The 17,820-nt window shown below is 37.9% G+C and overlaps 1 protein-coding gene across 1 annotated transcript in view; it reads right to left on the bottom strand.

Moving 5' to 3' along the window:
- The window catches only part of LOC148426809 (threonylcarbamoyladenosine tRNA methylthiotransferase-like), a 200,824-nt gene that overhangs the window by 47,938 nt on the left and 135,066 nt on the right, over positions 1 to 17,820 (bottom strand). Inside the window, exon 11 of the mRNA XM_088410634.1 lies at positions 6,324 to 6,504. Coding sequence (XP_088266760.1) covers positions 6,324 to 6,504 — 181 coding nt within the window. The remainder of the gene's footprint in view (positions 1 to 6,323; positions 6,505 to 17,820) is intronic.

Raw genomic sequence — 17,820 nt, 5'->3', positions numbered from 1 at the left:
GATGCCTACACTTCCAGACAATACACAGGCATGCGCATGAGTGCCAACAAACTCAAAAACATCCTCATTTTATGAATAACACATACATGCATGTGTGAAGATGCTGTTTTGTGAGGAAGCGCTTCTGTGGGTTAAAAGTTTGTTTGAGACAGAACATTTCTGAATTACATTGGGTTGTTACTTGGGTTGTTTTTTTTTTTTCCAAACTTAAGAAATTGTTTGTCACCTATGAAGAGAGGGATATGACCTTGGTCTGCACGAGACAAAAGGCTTCTTTTATTTGGATTTGATTTACTTATGTGTAGTATATCTACTTCTAGCTCATGCGCCGATTTGCAAGTGAGCGGCCAATCAGATCAATGGTCACCAAAGGCCCACACCATTTTGCATGCATTGATCAAACAAAACATATCTAATTTTTTTTTTCTTTTACTCGAGTTTGTTTCTGCTTATCAGGTCGATTGTATATGTGTGCATTTCATTCCACAAAAGTGTGACTATGATTAAATGACAAACAAAGGTTTCTCAGCCGTGTTGTGTGAGTATGATAGTGGAAAAAAAGACGATATTGATTGAGACTGACTGTAACAGTCAAAAGGTCTTTACTCAAGACAGATATTTACATTTGTATTAGTATTGTATTAGATTAACAGGAATATTATTCTTTACATACACTATGTAAATAGCAGTACGCAAAATGACACAAAAGTCCAAATTTTCCCTGAGATGTGGAGGTGGCAACAGCCAACCCTGGCCACCACTTAGCTTGGCCCCTGCTACTAAAGAGAAATACCTAAAGAACAGTATTTACAAGAACATAGGCAAGAACATAGTTTATTACTGAGGTTGACGTTTCTATTATGGTAAATCGCAGCAACATGTGATGATACATTGCACGTTAATAAACCGCAGTACATAATAGGCTCATAAGTGATTATCTGCAGCATCTCACTGGGATGTGTTATAAATATGTATGTGCTCCAAAACACTTATAAGCAAAACAATTTGGTTACAAGTCTCGACAGAGAGGTTTGGGTAAACAACCCAATTATTAAATTATAGCACACAGATTGGGATTAAACGTTCCTTTTGGATGTAGAGTATGTTTGTCTCAGTTCTAAGATCAGTTTGATGAGCCGTAGAATGGTGGCCTTTGTAAAATTGACTATGGGTGTGTAAAACCAAAACCTGAGAGAAAACATGCAATGTATTATTCATTCAAGCTCGTTAATCATGCGCAAGTCCTAAATGACCCCAGACAGCATCTTCAGCATCACCTCAACTTAATGTCTGTTGCCTCTGGTCAAGTATTATTGGATCCCATGATATTCATTAGAGAGGAAGAATTTGCAGTTGGGACAAACCTGCATGTGCTTGCATTTTCATCATGGCGTAGATGAATGATAGCAACACTCTGGGATAGTGCTACTTGTAGTTGGCCAGCTGTTTTACTTTGAGGGCAGCTGCACCAACGCCTCATGGGTAATGGAGTCCTTAACCAATTACAATCTAGGGAAATTAAAAATAAAGTCCCAAAAGAGCAACTAATCATGTTCACCATCACTTTTTTTTCTTCCTACTTTCACTCGCTTCGGCAGCTGCTCACTGGAAACTCTTTCTGGCATTTTAACAGACACGCACGCACATGCACGCACACCTACACACGCACACACACTTCAGCAAGTCCATTTATCAAGGCTAAGTTCCGGTCACCTGGGGATGATTATGGAGATCCAAGCTAATAGCATTCACATCCTTATATTCTCTATGTGCTGCCGAGGTTCCCTCCATCCCTGTGGTCTTATTTTCCTTCCATCTGCTTCTGCTCAACGCTCCATGCGGCTTTCTCTCATATATCACAGACCACAATAGGCAATAACTTACAGATACAAGAGAGCACCTGGACCTCCTCACAGCTGGACCGTCTCAAGCTCTCGTGTGTTTTCTTTGCCTTCCTAATTAGTAAGATGGTTTGGACCAGTGGCCAAAGAGATCGGCCTTTTAGTGATTGCCTGATTTTGTCAGCGGTTGCCTTTTCACGTGCTGTTAATGTTAAACAAAACAGTGCACGACTAGATTACGTATAAGCTCTGCTGAGTTCTTTTTTGCAGTGCAAAAATGCAGCACATCATCTTCTCACAAAACGCAAAAAAGCAAACACTATTCTGATATTCTTGGACATGGTCTGATAATTACCAAACTTTGATCTAATAAACAGAAACATTCGGCAATATTTGTTTCAAAAGGGTTAGCCCATTTTGTTTGGTAGCATGACCTCTTGATGGGCTCGAACATGTTGATTTGTTTCTATTCAACAGCAAAGGGAAGAAAAAAAAAACACATTTCAAACTAGCATTTCCTACTGTTAAGTGTTTATGTAGAATGCAATACACGAACTTGCTTGCACACTCATCATGCAAACCAGATACAAATTACCAATGACCCCACAGCTAATTGAAGTGAACTTTCAGCTAATACATTTGACAGATGAACAAAGCTGGTGAGCACTATCTAAGAGTACGATGCCCCTCCAAAGCCCAGTGGCTCATTCCCCAGTAGGTATTCTTTTCATTCTATTTCCAACTTCTTTTTCTCGCTTTCTCTCATCCACTCTCAATCTACTACTCCATCCCTCTCGCCCTCCCATGGCTATTCAGCACGGTAGTGTTCCAGACAAACCATCTGGTCCACTTTATTAATGGCTGACCCTTTAAAGCCTCAACGTCACCTAGCTGCCACCAAAGTGTGCATATGTGTGAGTGTGTGTGTGTGTGTGTACGAGCAGGTGCATGCTGACAAATGATGCTGTTTGTTGCGGGTTGTGCTACAGAGGCAGGTGTAACACTAACAATCATGTTTTCACTCTTGTCACTAAGGTACCGTTAAGTGCGCATTGAATAAAATTTAATGTAAACATGTAGTTGTCCGGTGGCCGATCGCTAGGAAAGGGGCCATTGTACAAAGACATTTTATTTGAATCTATATAAACCAAATCTATTAATTAAATGCAAGCTAGGCAAATAGAGTTGGGAAAAAGTCTAATTTGCTGCAAATGGATCTACAAGCTCAGGCATTTTTCCACTGTCTAACTTTCAAAGTCATGTTCTATGGAAGGAGGGTGTGAAAGGATGCCTGCTTCCATCCAACCCCTGACAATAAGAGTCGGATGAGACCGATCCGACAGAAAGAAGAGCGAGCAGAAAAAAGATAAGAAGCGAAGCAGCTGTGCAGTTGCCTGGGGATTGATCCCTCTAAGACGCACTCAGCGTCTCCTCAGAGAATCAAGTGAAGGGGGGGACAAAGGGAATGACTTATGAAGACGCTCCACATGAAAGAGATGTGTCAACACTTTGATGGTAAAGAGTGAGAGAGTGTAAATGTGAGAGAAGATTGAACATAACATGGAAGGTGCAGCATAGGAGGTCACACTGGAGAAAAAAAGGTCAAAGAGACTTCTATAAGAAGAGAATAAGCGCAAGTGGCATGTGCCTATGCTTAGGTTTCTGCTTGAACCTGTTGAATATTGCAGCATATTTTCATTAGTAACTTGGCACTGTGTTTTCATTAGCTTCATGCTTACTAATAAGTTCCCGTATGAAAATAGGGAGGTCGTCACGTGAAGAAGACATCCAAATAAAATGCCTTGTGGTAATGCAGCTAGAGCAGGGGGCAAAAACACTTTTCCTCCTGCTCTCTGACCCAGGAGCTGTTGTGCACACTATTTGATTCATACGTGTCATTCTGCTAAAGTCACCAAAAAAATGGGGCACACCAGGCATGGTCAGGGCCATTAACCAATTATAATAATATGCTTTGTTGACATATTTTGAAATGGCTTTAGCAAAAACACAACTGAAGAGGCGTAATTCTCATAAAAACTAGCACATCATTGGGCATATGTGGGGTTTGAGGCAGCAGACAGCTGTAATGCCAGGTGGTCCGATTTTTCCACAGGTCCGATTTCCTACTGTTACAGCATGAATATTGTGCATGCTTTATTCACATACAGTAAGAGGCCCAAAGTCTGTGGCCTAATCAGGTGGACTTTGGGGGCTATCTGTTGCCCACCGGCACCATATTAGTGACTCACCCTGATATACAGTTTGAATGAAAAAGTATTTTAAGACCCATCAAGCGTAGATGCATTTGACAAGCGAGTCATGACTACGCAACGGTCTTGAAACCACTTACAGGGAAATCAATTTTTCCAAACTAGCATGTACTCACATAAATGCCACTGGATTTCGTCTTGTTCATGTTCCAGCCTATATATTTAGGACCTGTTTAAATCATTCACCGGGTTAGGGTGGCTGGGTAGCAGTTCAAAAATTCAATTCAACTTTAAAACTGCTGCAGGACATTTTGGATTTAAAAATAGGTGCTTGACTGATAGATGTCTCATCCCATCACCTACAGTCAAAGCATACGCTAATCCACAGTAAATCCGTCCACTTAGTTTCCACTTGGGATACATTAGAACTCCCAAGCAGGCTTCCACGCTTAAGAGTAAGACGTGCATACACTAATACTTGGTACCTTCAAATGACAAATATATGAATGTGGGTTTGTCTTTTGATAGCTTTCAGGATTAATAATATTATAATTTGTATAGAAGTTATAGAGACACGACAGAACTGGAGCAGGATTCGGGGCTATTAAATGACAAGAGGCAGGCATATGTTTCCTCTTAACCCACACAGGCAAAATTATCGAATTTTTAATTTCTGCACACGCACTTATGAAGAGGAAACGTACGACCTGAAATAAGAACATCCATCCCATCCATCTTCTATAGCCGCTTATCCTCACAAGGGTCGCAGGCTTGCTGGTGCCTATCCCAGCTGCCTTTGGGCAGTAGGTGGCACAAACCCTCAACTGATTGCCAGCAAATTGCAGGGCACACAGAGACAAGCGACCATTCACGCAGTTAATCACACCTAAGGTCAATTTAGTATATCCAATACACCTGCCATGCGTGTTTTTGGAGTGTGGGAGGAAGCCGGAGTACCGGGAGAGAACCCACACATGCAAACTCCACACAGGAGCCAGACATAATTGAACTTTGGTCCCTTAACTGCGAGGCAGACATTCTAACCACTGTTCCACTGAAAAAGGAACACTTGATTTTAGGATTAATGTTGCGACTATAGTAGCGTATTTAATTTGTTGGACTTTTCAGTGAACATTTTGAAGTTTTGCAGGATTTGGATTGGAAAGGTGCTTAGTTTACCATTGTGTTCCTCACGTGTTGTCTTAAACCAGTGGTGTCAAACAATTTTTTATTTTGGGCCGCATTGTAGTGATAGTTTCTGTCAAAGGGCCGGAATGACTGTGAATTCAAATACATTTAAAGTGTGTTGATCACACATTTACCAAGATTTGATTTCAGAAGCCGGCAAAATCTGTTCAAAAGAGATTTGGAGAATAAGAAAAAGTTTGTTTTTCTTCCACCAAATTTTTAAAAGTTAAAAACAACTTGCAATTTTGGTATTTTAGTCAGAAACCTGAAGTCACTTCAGCATTTCAAGGGCCACAAAAAGTGAGGCGGCGGGCCGGATCTGGCCCCCGGGCCTTGACTTTGACACCTGTGTCTTAAACTGACAGGTAAATGAACATGACAATTTGTTTTAGAAGAGCCAAAGAACCTTTTCCATCACATGTGTAGGTACAGTAAAGGCAAACAGTGTGGACACCGTTCTCATTCAGTATGTGTTTCACCTTCAACTTTCTTCAAAATAGCCACCCTTTCCTCTGATTACTGATTTGCATATTCTTAGTATTCTTTCAAAGAGTTTAAGAGGTAGTCACTTGAAATGATTTTCACTTTTTCAGTGGTCCATATCAGGGTAAATTAGCGGATTTTTTTTTTTTTTTTTTTGCGTAATGGGGTTTTTGACTGAAGCTTTGTTGTGTTGTTGTGTCAGGTTAATACAACTGTTAAAATTCATATTATGACAAGAAGCAATCTGCTAACTAAAAGAGTGACAATAATTGAAAAGGTGTTTCCAGTTTCCAGTACTGTACTGTCCATAATATTTATGTGGAGGTGACTATTACAGCATAATAACCTGTTTTTTCATCTGATCTATCATGTTTTTGTTGTTACGGAAAATCGATTAGTATTACCTGATCCAGACCGACTGTAAAACATATTGTATAGTCATATGAGTCAGTACAGTACTTTACCAAAATATAGAGGTCTAATAGGATCAAGCATTACAAATTCTAAAGCAGAAATGATGCATAGAGGTCAAGAAAAAAGCCTTAGCACTTGAAATGTCAAAAATGAACGACTCTATTTTCTATGTCTTGTGTGCACTCACCACATGTGGAGGCACTTGCTCCATCTTAGCTGCTGGTGTCCCAGGTCTGGGGTAGAACTGATTGATGAAGAGACTGGGGAATCGATAACATTTCACCAAGTCTATAGTTTCGCTGAAGTCTTCCTCTGTCTCGCCAGGAAAACCACAGATTATATCTGTCGCAATTGTTACACCTGGGACCCTGAGAGACAGAAAGATGAAGAGTGTGAAATAATTCTGTTTAAATTAATGAGCAACATACAAAAGGGAGGCTGAGCATGAACATTTTCAAACTAGAAATGTTCGTAGAAGACCAGAGTGCAATACACCCAGAATCCTCATGTTGTTTGTTATTTGCATATAGTAAACATTAAAACAAATGGATTCTGACCTCAACTTCATCAAACACCTTTGAGATGAACTTGAATATTGCATTGTTAAGCAAGGAAATAGGACTGTGAATGGGAAAGGTGCTACCACAATAACTGCTTTGCATTACTGTCTTTTTTTTTTTTTTTTAATAAAAACGAATCCGAGATTTGGGAACAACCAATTTTTTGCCATCCCTGTAAATACAAATGCTGGGTAGAGTTCTGTAAGAGGGCAAGATTGATCTTTATGGACTCATTCAGCCAATAAAAACCTGATTTGGAAACTTTAAGCCAATTGGTTGCTATTGATTATTGATCTGGATGCTCTCTGGATTAATTTTAGTCCGGAAAAGAGTATAAATTCATCAAATTGTTGAATGCATTGTGTTTCCATCGGCAGATGTTGAGTGGCTTATGAAAGAAAACCAAGGTTGGATCGTCAGTGGCTCAAAAAAAAAAAAAAAAACCTCTCAAGTGTATACTTGACATTACAGTTGTAATGTATGCTGTTTTTCACATGTTGCAATACAGTTTTAATGATTAGCTCAAATCCCTGAAGCATTTGGCCTCATACCTGATAGCTAGGCCAGCTGTCAATTAGCACAAAAGGGCAAAATTAGCAATAGAAGAATTCTGGCACAAACAAGACTCAGAAAAGAATAGTTACAGATGTCCTGGTTTGATTATATGATTGGAAATTGGGACCGATCACATTCTGCAGCAGCTGTCTGTATGTCTATCCTGCTGTCTCTTCATTACACCAGACAATTACACCTCTGGAAACAGCTAGACATGATACATTATTTTGAATTTACAGAATTCAAATTTTTGGTATGAATATTCTTCATGTAAGAAGGCACAATTTGCAGCAGATGTCGACCCCCCCCCCCTTTTTTTTAGGTGTGTTTTAATGATAAGTATTGTGGTTTCACCCCCTAAGAGCTAAGAGGAGGAGAAGAGGGAGGAATGCTTTTGGGGAGAATCAATGACAGGACATCTCTAGCTTACATAATGAGGTATTTGACTTTCCATAATCCCTCGTTGGAATTGTGCTCATTTTCATCTCTAAAGATAGGTTAAAACACTTTTCTCACAAAAATAAACAGTCTTAATCAACACCTTTTGGCTTCTGTTAAATTGTGGTGGTGATTTTGTCCTCTACCATGATTTCTGTATTCCACAGCAAAAGAAACAGCGAAGTAAAAAAGTATCTGGAGCTCTCTTGACTTCTGAACACTGACACCAAGAGATCAAGAAAAAGACATTGAGAAACAAAGCAATCAACAAAAAAAGTAAAATCGACATTTTTGATTATCTTTGATTACATTAACTTCCTGCATCTGCAAGCCCCTGATAAGCCCATGACCTATTGATATATTCCAATTGGCTGATGGTCATTAATATTAACCAATGGCCTTCAGGTACGATCATCCTTGACCTCTATGATTTAACTGATAATTTTCCCAGATGAAAGGAAAATGAATGCTGGGAAGAAAAGTGAAAAGTTCAAAGTGAGCACAATCCCATGAATGACATGCACTTTCTATTCTTGTCAAAAACATAATAATATTGTGTAGACCCTCGCTATTTGAAGGGTATCGTATAGTCGCTGAGAAATGTAAAACAAAAGAAAGAAGCTTTTACATTGCATGGAACAAATTTACAACAAAAATGTCTTCAACAAACACTGATTAATGTACTTGACACAGAAGAGATTATTTTCATCTCCGATCATTTCCAGCTCTCTCACTTGAATTGCGGCATGAATGACATTTAACACATTCAATTTATGAATGATAGTCTGGTACTTCTATACCATAGTCAAAAGAAATTCGGTAGCAAATTATAAATAATGTAGATACATTAAAGAGTACAATAAAGGAATGATAAGATCATGCATAATCCTTGTGTCTTCAAAATGATCACTTACAGAGAGAGTTCAACATTTATAGTTTAAAAATATGTTAAAAAAATACATTAATTAAATGCACACGTGGACTGGCCAATAACATACATTTTAGAAAAAAAAGATATAAAATTTACCAAAACGTGAAAGTTTTGGCCTGACTTCAGCAAATTGCCGTCTCCAGGCTTCTTGTGATGATTCCTTTATTCATACCTCTAAAAGGTGAAACTGTTTTTCGGGGTTCCCAATGTACCAATGTAGTAAACTTCATTTGAAGTATGTATTGCTTGTAGGACTAATTACATTCTACATAACACTAAAAGCTTCAATGGCCTTAATATGTTTTAAGTTCTCACAAATTCATGAACGATAAATGAGAACTGTTTAATGATTTGTAATGTTCTTGTCACTGAAGCATATGAACATATTTCTTTAAACTATTCTATTCAGAGGGAAGGGAGTAAATAAAATATGTTCATAAACACGCATTTATTTTTGTCTTTTTTTTTTTTTATCTCTGATTAGACTTGTTTAATTTGCTATTTGTAGCCTTTGGTGGTGTGGGAGGCTGCAATCTGCAGCCAGTGTGACTTTATTTTTCGAAGAGCATTCACACCATCGTCGGACAAATGTCCAAATCCGGCCAAATTGTAAAGCAGCACATGGAGATCGAATACTGTAAGAAATATGTGCAAATTGACTTTTGTGGATTAGGTCGGGGCTGAACACACACAGACACAAGCATGCACATGCACACACACGCACACACAAACATGCTGTCATTTTGACACCTTTGTCTCTCCAAGATCTAAGGGTGACACTGGTGTGATGTGAGATCATAATGAACGAGCGCGGCGCTTGTATGCTGCTTGTTAAAATGAGATAGGGAGGAATGTAACTTGTTATTGTTCGTCTTTCAGAACCAAAGTGGGAGAAACTGAGAAATGGAGGTAATGATAGGCAAGGGTTGAAATCAGGACACATGTCGTCTAAGTTTGCATGTTGCCAGCTTCAATTTACTTTCAATTAAACCAATATTGACCTATTTTTAAAAAAAATTGAAACTTTCAAAGGAATTGAGAACAAGGGAATAAACATTTGACATTAAATCAGACTAAACCTTTCTTGTTTCGGATCAATTGGTATTGGCAAAATGATAAAGGTTAATTTTTGCTTAGTGTCAGAACAGATTTTGACAAAATATATATGTTTTTGACAGTTGTTCATTCATTCCCTCAAACTCAGAAGTTCGCATAAAGTAAGAGGAGTATGTGTTCAAATGATTTGGGAAAACCCAGATAATGATGTCATGTCTTTGGAAGCTTTGTGTCTTTGGAGACACACCTGTGTATTTGACAGCAAATCCGAAATGCAATTCTTAGAAAAGTCAAAAGACCTCAGGCGAGATATTGTGGACTTGCATGAGTCTGCTTCTTCCTTCATTGCCTGAAGGTGCCATAATCATTTGTTCATTCAATTACACGGATGTATAAATACCATGGAATATTATTCAGCTACTAAACAGCTCAAAAAATGGACAGGTTCTGTGTTCCAGAAATAAACGTGCTTCAGTCTGAAATGTGCATTGCAATCCGAGAAAAAAAAAGCAAAAGACCTTCTCAGGATGCAAGCTGAAGCTGGTAAGAGTTAATCATTGTCCACAACGCAGTGAAACAAATACTGAACATGTGTGTGCTGGAGAAGAAAAGAAAAAAACAATATTCTGCCAGAAAGAAGCCAATACAGTATAACAAAAGAAAGAGAAAACCTGATTAGTTTTCCAATGCACCAAGGACAAAGACCTAAATTTTTCTGAACATTACAATAGAATTAACGTGTCCATTGGAAGAAAAAGAGAAACTTGCCCACTCGAGGACATCCCAACTGTGCTTCAGTAGCTAGAAAGTTGGCTGCAATACTGCGACATCAACTTTGTTTTTCGACAGATATCACACAGAACAAATTTTCTGTAACTTCCATGGTATGATTATGCAGTACCAATGCAAAGTCCAAGATAGTGTCCACACTGAAAAATATTCATAATAATAACACCAGTCAAGTGGGATTATTGTGCAGCAGAAGATATTTAATATACAATACCAATGCCACCAGTTTGAGCAACAACTGACAGAAAATATGGTATTAGAAAATGAAAGTCTATTAATTAAAATGTTAATCGCACCATTATTCCCCATCTGCCTACAAAAGGCTGAAAAGCCCAGTAATAAAAAAAAAACACTATTGTCTTCTGCTTATTTATTATGAACTCTTTGTTTGCAGAGCCTCTTGTGTGTATTCCTTTCCATATACTCAGTTATCCACTTCATCATATATTCAAAGAGTGTGCATGCGGATGCAAGCATGTTTACTCTACAAATGCCTGTGAGCCTGTCCCCCATGATAAGATAAAGACAGCACCACTGGGAAAGAAAAACTAAAAAAATAAAAAAAAAAAAAAGAGAAAAAGAAAAATATAAGGAAGGCGAGGAGGTATAACGTAGAAGGAAGTGGAAGGGTAAAAATGAAAGAGACAATCTAGGAAGGTAAATATTTACAGGTTCATCTGTTGAGAAGAGAGCGTGCTACCCATCTGTGCTGCGTTGTGTGTGTTCTCTGAAATGCTAATGTATGACACTGTGGGACTGCTGGAGCGTTGGCGGTGGACAGTGAAGTGAGCGGTTTGGGGGTTTTGTAAAACCGCAAACATGTGGTAGCACTAGAACAAAATCATACTAAGCTATAAACAGACATGGTAACTACTACAGTAGGTGGTGACAAAAAGAAGCAAGTACTGTCTTTGATTTGGTTGAACGTGATAGCCCTGACACGTACGACATTCACAGAGCACAGACAAAGTGAAAATGGACTTTTTCTCTTTCACAAAAATGGTGGCAAAATGATTCCTGTAAACATAAAGGGGACATTTCATCAAAAAGACCAGCTACACGCACACCAATCGCTTGCCTTCACTCATATTGAAATAGTATTGGTTTCGTGGACGTTAAAATCATATTGGCTAAAGTATATGTTACTTGCAGGTATTGTGTTTCAACTCGACACAATTGCGGTGTTGGAAATGTGCACTTTGCTTGAAAAGTGTTAAAACACACAGGGCTGTTTCACCATTGCTGTTTTTGCTGTGACGCAAACAAGCATAAACAAATTTCACAAATTACTATTTTCAGCACTCATGAATTTGGTGAAAGCAACATTTGGCCGGCCGAAGCTGACAAGTGTTGGATGCCATATCAGATTGTCAAACGAGTTACTTGGCGCGAAACGCATTACTGTAGCCATTTACAATGTATGGGTTTGCTCAGCAATTTGGCAGCATTGCCTCAAGCATAAGGCTTTTTTTAAACTAAAAATGAGACTGGTAGCACAGCCAATTTTAAAATATGCAAAGCTACTGTGCTGACGCTTGTTGACAGGACGCGTTGAGTCCTCACACAAGCCATCAGCAAATTCACTACAACACCTTTCTGTAACTAACTAACTTTGAAAAGACAATATACAGGGGTCCTTCCTTTTTTTCCCTGAGCTCCCCCTTCAATCCCAAATCACTGACAATGTCAGGGTCACAGAGCGTTAGATCTTGCGAAACCCTTCTAACAATTCACATAACACAACAGCACGATTGCAAAGCAGTCCCTCTTCACATATTTATTTATTCTACATGTAGCATGTGGTAGAGTTACGCGAAATGATGTTTCGTAATAAGATTTGTACACGTTCTGATGATCTGTGAGGCCATGAAGTTATCTGAATGTCACTGCATTAACAAATGCTTGCGTGTGACTGGATGGAATAGTCAGGTGAGTGGGCCTGTGCAATCAAGGTCAGCGGGGAGAAAAAGTAAGACCGAATGTGGAGGCAAAAGCAAGCAAAGCCAGTGAACGGAAAATAAATAAATAAATGACATCAATTAGTTGAAGTCAACTCAACTATCATTATCTTAGCTTCAACTTGACTCTCATTTCGGGAGCAATGACTTGAAAAAAAAACTCACTCAAACCTCACTACGTAATACATTTTGTCACAATAATGTAGTGAAGCTCACTATTTCTAGGCCATGCTTCAAATGCTTTAAATATGCAATTTCTTGGAAAATTAATATAACCTTTAAAGCCCTGAGAAACATTCTTAAAATGGAAACATCGTCTCTGTGAAAGCGTTTATCCTTCGAAATAGCAATTCACAAAGGCATACTTAAAGGTCATCAAAATCTTCACTAAAACATCTTTTGAAGATGTCAAAAAAAATCCCACGCAGAAATCAACATGTCGTATAGTTGAAGTAGACTACAGGTGGCCTTGATTACATTTAATGAGAACCTCAATATATAATTCACAGAGAACCTGGAAGTTATCAATTTGTATTAGTGATGCTGTTCTCCCTGGACAGTGATCTACTGTCTTTCCACTTTCAACTTTATTGTCATTACTTGTAATAATAAATGTATTACAGACTCAACGGTTCAGCTGAAACAAGATAATACCTTTAAATATGTAAAAGGACACAAAAGTGCTCCCCACGACATATTCACAAAATTAGTAAAAATAATTAACAACCTCAAAGGAGACTTTTTTTTTGTGTTCTTCTTAGAATGTAATCAAAGACAAATCAACATGATTGCTACAGTATATTGACAAATATGCCATTTCTCAAACACCCAACTAAATTTTTGTTTAAATTTAGTTGGGTTGCTTCTTAAGGTCATGGTGCCACACAACATTGATACAAGCAGGAAATTGGAATGAAGGTAGCGTGAACAAACATGAAAAGGCATTTGCATGACAAAGAGCATGGCTAGTTTGAAGGGCCCGTGGATTTGTATCAGGTCTCAGTCTTGGCATTCAACATAAAAATAAACACTCACAAAACTCCATGTCTACTGTTTCTCAATCTCAAATGAAGTTAGATCTGTGAAGATGAAACTTTATAATTTACCTGTGTGTATTTTGAAAAAGTTTTTCAATGAAAGAGGGCATGAGAAAATTTGAAGGAAAAATAGAATGAGAGGAGAATTTCAGACAGGTTCAACACCATAGTTGGTCCTGTCACATATGCTATTTTTATATTGTCCAGTCCCATTTGCTCTATTTATACTGTACATCACTAAACCACTAACCGTCATTCAAACTCCTCCTACATCAGCGGATCATCACAATTACAAAACACTGCCAATTTAGCTCAGTTTATTTGGGGAAAAATAGCATGTACGAGTGTCATTGAAGTTGAATATAGTATGACTCATTTGCTATTTTTGTGTGATTTTCCCTAGTGCCTTATAGCATAATCCGGTGGAGCCTGTTCATTGAGACTGTGCCTTACAGTCTGAAAAACATGGTGTTTATATATATATATATATATATATATATATATATATATATATATATATATATATATATATATATATATATATATATATATATATATATACACACGCACACGCACGCACGCACACACACACACACACACACACACACACACACACAGTAGCTACAGTAAACATATCATTAGAGGCTTAAGAATTAGAAATAAAACTACCAATGACTTTTAAACAATCTTGGCAAAGCAGGAAATACCTGTAGCTCTGTTTGAAGTGAGTGTTCATGTTGCATTTGCAGCTCACTAAATTATGACAATGAGCATGGTGACATCAGCAGGGCAGCAGCTTCTGCTTTCAACATAAATGAATTGTGCCATGCATTGTGTTTGTGGCGCTAAACTTGACACCCTGGTCACCTTATGCTTCTGATTCAACAGAAAACATCAAAGCTGGTAAACGTCAAGCCTTCATTGGGTATCGGTACTTTTACACACAAGAGAGCGAGCCAGGAAAAAAACAGTGGAAATACAGGTTTGAGATTGCCTGATTGAATAAAGATATGCTCTTGTTATTATCAGATCCGCAACCATAAGTCAACAGGAAAAAGAAAACAGCTAAGTGCGAGACAGGTTGACAGGTGCACTCATTTTGATGTAAAGTGATTCATGAACTCAAGTATGGAAGCAGTTTTCAATACTTTTGCTAGCATATGCTCGACAGTAGAGTGGTGAAGTCCAGATAGTGGTGACCATGCGGGCCATCAATGATGACCCTGCTGCAATTATTTCACACGCTGTAATTTACTCATATTTGCGTTTTTTTTTTTTTTTCCCCAGCTATCTTGTAATGCTTGCATGTGAGAATTCAAATCAGACACTTTGATAACACCAGTGAAAATTCTACACAGTATTGCATTGAAAACATGCAGTAAAGGGCAGTCAACACAGAAAACATCTACTGTGTAAGATTACTGCAGCTCTTTTTTTCCTTTACCTAAGATTTATCATAACTTTGAAAGATGTAACAATGCATGTCTTCCAAATGCAAACAACTGATCCACAGTGTGTGAAGATAGAGGAATGTTGACTGTGGCGAGTTGCTTTCAGTAAACACAAGCCATTTGTCTGGAAACCTGCAGTGTGAAATAACGTCTGCGCTTGTGTGCAGTAAGTCATTTGTAAAGATCAAGGGAAGGAAGGCAGAGCCACATGAATAATGTTCCCACTGGAGTCATCAGTAAAGTTTATCATTTAATGGAAGAACCTGAGCCAAACTGTATTTCAACTCAAGTGCACATAATATACATACTTTGATATCATTGAAAACTCATCTTATAATTTTACCCCCAAAAAATAGTCCTGAACTGTAGGGATGCTTAAATATGTTTCTGCTTCACTTCACATTAAAATAACTATGTCTGCATTTGCAATTTTTGTAGTTAAAAGATTTTCCTCCTAATTTAATTGATTTGGCCCCATGTAGACTCTCCCTTAATTTTCCAACAACAAAAGTAAAGATCAAAAAAAGACAAACCAAGCAACCAAAAAATTAACATTTTAAAACGTTTTTCAGTTAATGTTCACTCACCACACAAACGCCTGATTACATAAAGACCAAGAAACCTGGTCAATCTAAAAAAAAAAGGCACCTAAACACAACTTGTCTAGGAAATTAGGTTGGCAAAGTTCTTAAAAAAATTAAAAATAAATACTACTACTACTACTACTACTACTACTACTAATAATAATAATAATCCAAAAAAGTTCTAAATGAGTTAACAAATTCAATATTAATATTTTCAAAATGTTTAGTAGCATATTCTATGGAATGTCAATATGACAGGTGAATAACTTAGAAGATACATGTCTCGTTATATGTGGTAGAAATGTAACAGCAATTCAGGAAAAAACACAAAAACAATAGAAACAGGTAAATATGCTACGGAGCTGCTTTGCTACTTCAGGACCTGGATGAGTAGCTGTGATTGATTGAACCATAAATTCAGCTCTTTTCTAGAAAATCCAGAGGGAGAATATTTGTCCATTAGTGGCCATAAGAAGTTCAGGTTTTCTTTTTTTTTCTTTTTAACTGAAATGCTGTGGCATGATCTTTAAAATGCTGTTTATGTTAAAAACCCCATCAGTGTTGCTGATTTAAAGCAATCCCATGAATAAGAGCAGGCCAAGATTACGCCATCAAGATGTTAAAGACGGATTGGCAGTTACAGGGTGTCATGTTTTTGATGGATAGCAGGAAATGAACTTCACAAGAAGTGTTGAAACCGACCGCATGGGGTAAAAGTGCATTCCTAAGGCCTTAGTAGCTTAGCACCGAGACATAATTTAACCTGAGAGTTTATTGCTTTGGCAACGCAGTTCCCTTCCCTGTAGACAAAAAAGTACAGGAAATCAGAAAAAGCAGGCGCAAGCACTGAAGTAGCAACACTGTCCGTCGGTTGCAATCAACCTCAGTGGTCAAAAAAACCCAAAGGTCACACAATCACACACGTGCCAGATGTCCTCGCACGCAAACTGTGTGACTGGCATGAGAGTGAGAGACCGGAGGGTGAATCACACAGCAAAACATGACAGTGTTGTTAGATGCACCCAAGTATTAGCTGTTCGGGTGTGTTTGAGCATGTAAACAACTACATTTGCGTTACCTACTTGTATTGTGTTGTCATGCTTGAGCTACATACATTTTGAGGTAAAATGACACACTGACACAGCAGTGTGTATGTGTGTGTGCCTTTTGTAACTACTTTCATTAGCTAAGCGTCGCAACATATATGTATGGATGACTACTACTGTAGTTTTTAAGGCAGCACATGCAGTTGGTGAAGATATGTACAATATGTCAATAGCTGAGCTGAAACATCTTGAAATTCACAACACACACAAGAGCTGTAAAAAGCATCAGGGGGAATAACCAATTATTTTGGATCAACACAGGAGATGACAATTACCATAACAACGTAAGGCCTTTCAAAAGGACATTTTATCTCACTGATCAATTAAGAAAGAATCCACATGGAGCGATCTTGAAATGTGAAAACACAGCAAATTAGTATTCATCACACATAACTATAGCACTATCAGCTGAAGACGCCAATGAAGAATCACATTCCTATATTGCTTAGCTGAGTGTTAATGCAACTAAATACATTTGTTTCTCTGTCTTTCTCTCTAAACGGAAGTGTGAGCTTTACAACGGCAAACCACAGATAATGGGTGTCCAAGAAGAGAAATACAATTAACGCCACCTAATGAGCAAATTACTTCGAGGGCTATCGACAAATAATTATTCTCTACGGCACCACTTTAAGATGTAGAACTTACTGTATGCACTATAAAAAAGACAATAATCTGGGTTGAGCAAACCACTTTTGCAATGTTATTTATTCTCACTCACTCTGCCTCTGTCTCTCTCACTCTCTCTCTCGCTCACACACACTCTCTTTCAGAATAAAATATGCAAGCATTGATTATAGTGAGTGAAGATAAGTAGAAGTAATTTACAAAAAAGACCACATAAGTCACATGGATAGTTAGAAACCACTAATAAAATTAAATAGAATGAATACCTACCTAAAAGGAAGCAATATTCGTCGACATGAACTTTAAGGAATGTCTGAGCAAAGTTCATTATGTTTTATGTCCTTGTGATTAAATGTTGACTGTTTTATCTTAGACATATGATATTCCACAATTTAAATAAATAATTTAAGGAATGTCCTTTTGCTGATCCTGGGATACTTAGTGGATGTCAATGTGTTGACTATTAAACGCTCAGCAACAAAATAGGCAAAGAAATGTAGATCCTCAGCACCAAAATAGGCAGATAAATGACTTGATTGTGTAATTTCACACTTGATGGTTGAATTGACGCTAAAGAGATCAATACATGAAA

This window comes from Hippichthys cyanospilos, chromosome 3 (genome assembly GCF_059441005.1).
Source record: "Hippichthys cyanospilos isolate Australia breed blue-spotted pipefish chromosome 3, RoL_Hcya_1.0, whole genome shotgun sequence".
NCBI classification, from domain to species: domain Eukaryota; kingdom Metazoa; phylum Chordata; class Actinopteri; order Syngnathiformes; family Syngnathidae; genus Hippichthys; species Hippichthys cyanospilos.
This window is presented reverse-complemented; position numbering and strand designations above follow the sequence as displayed.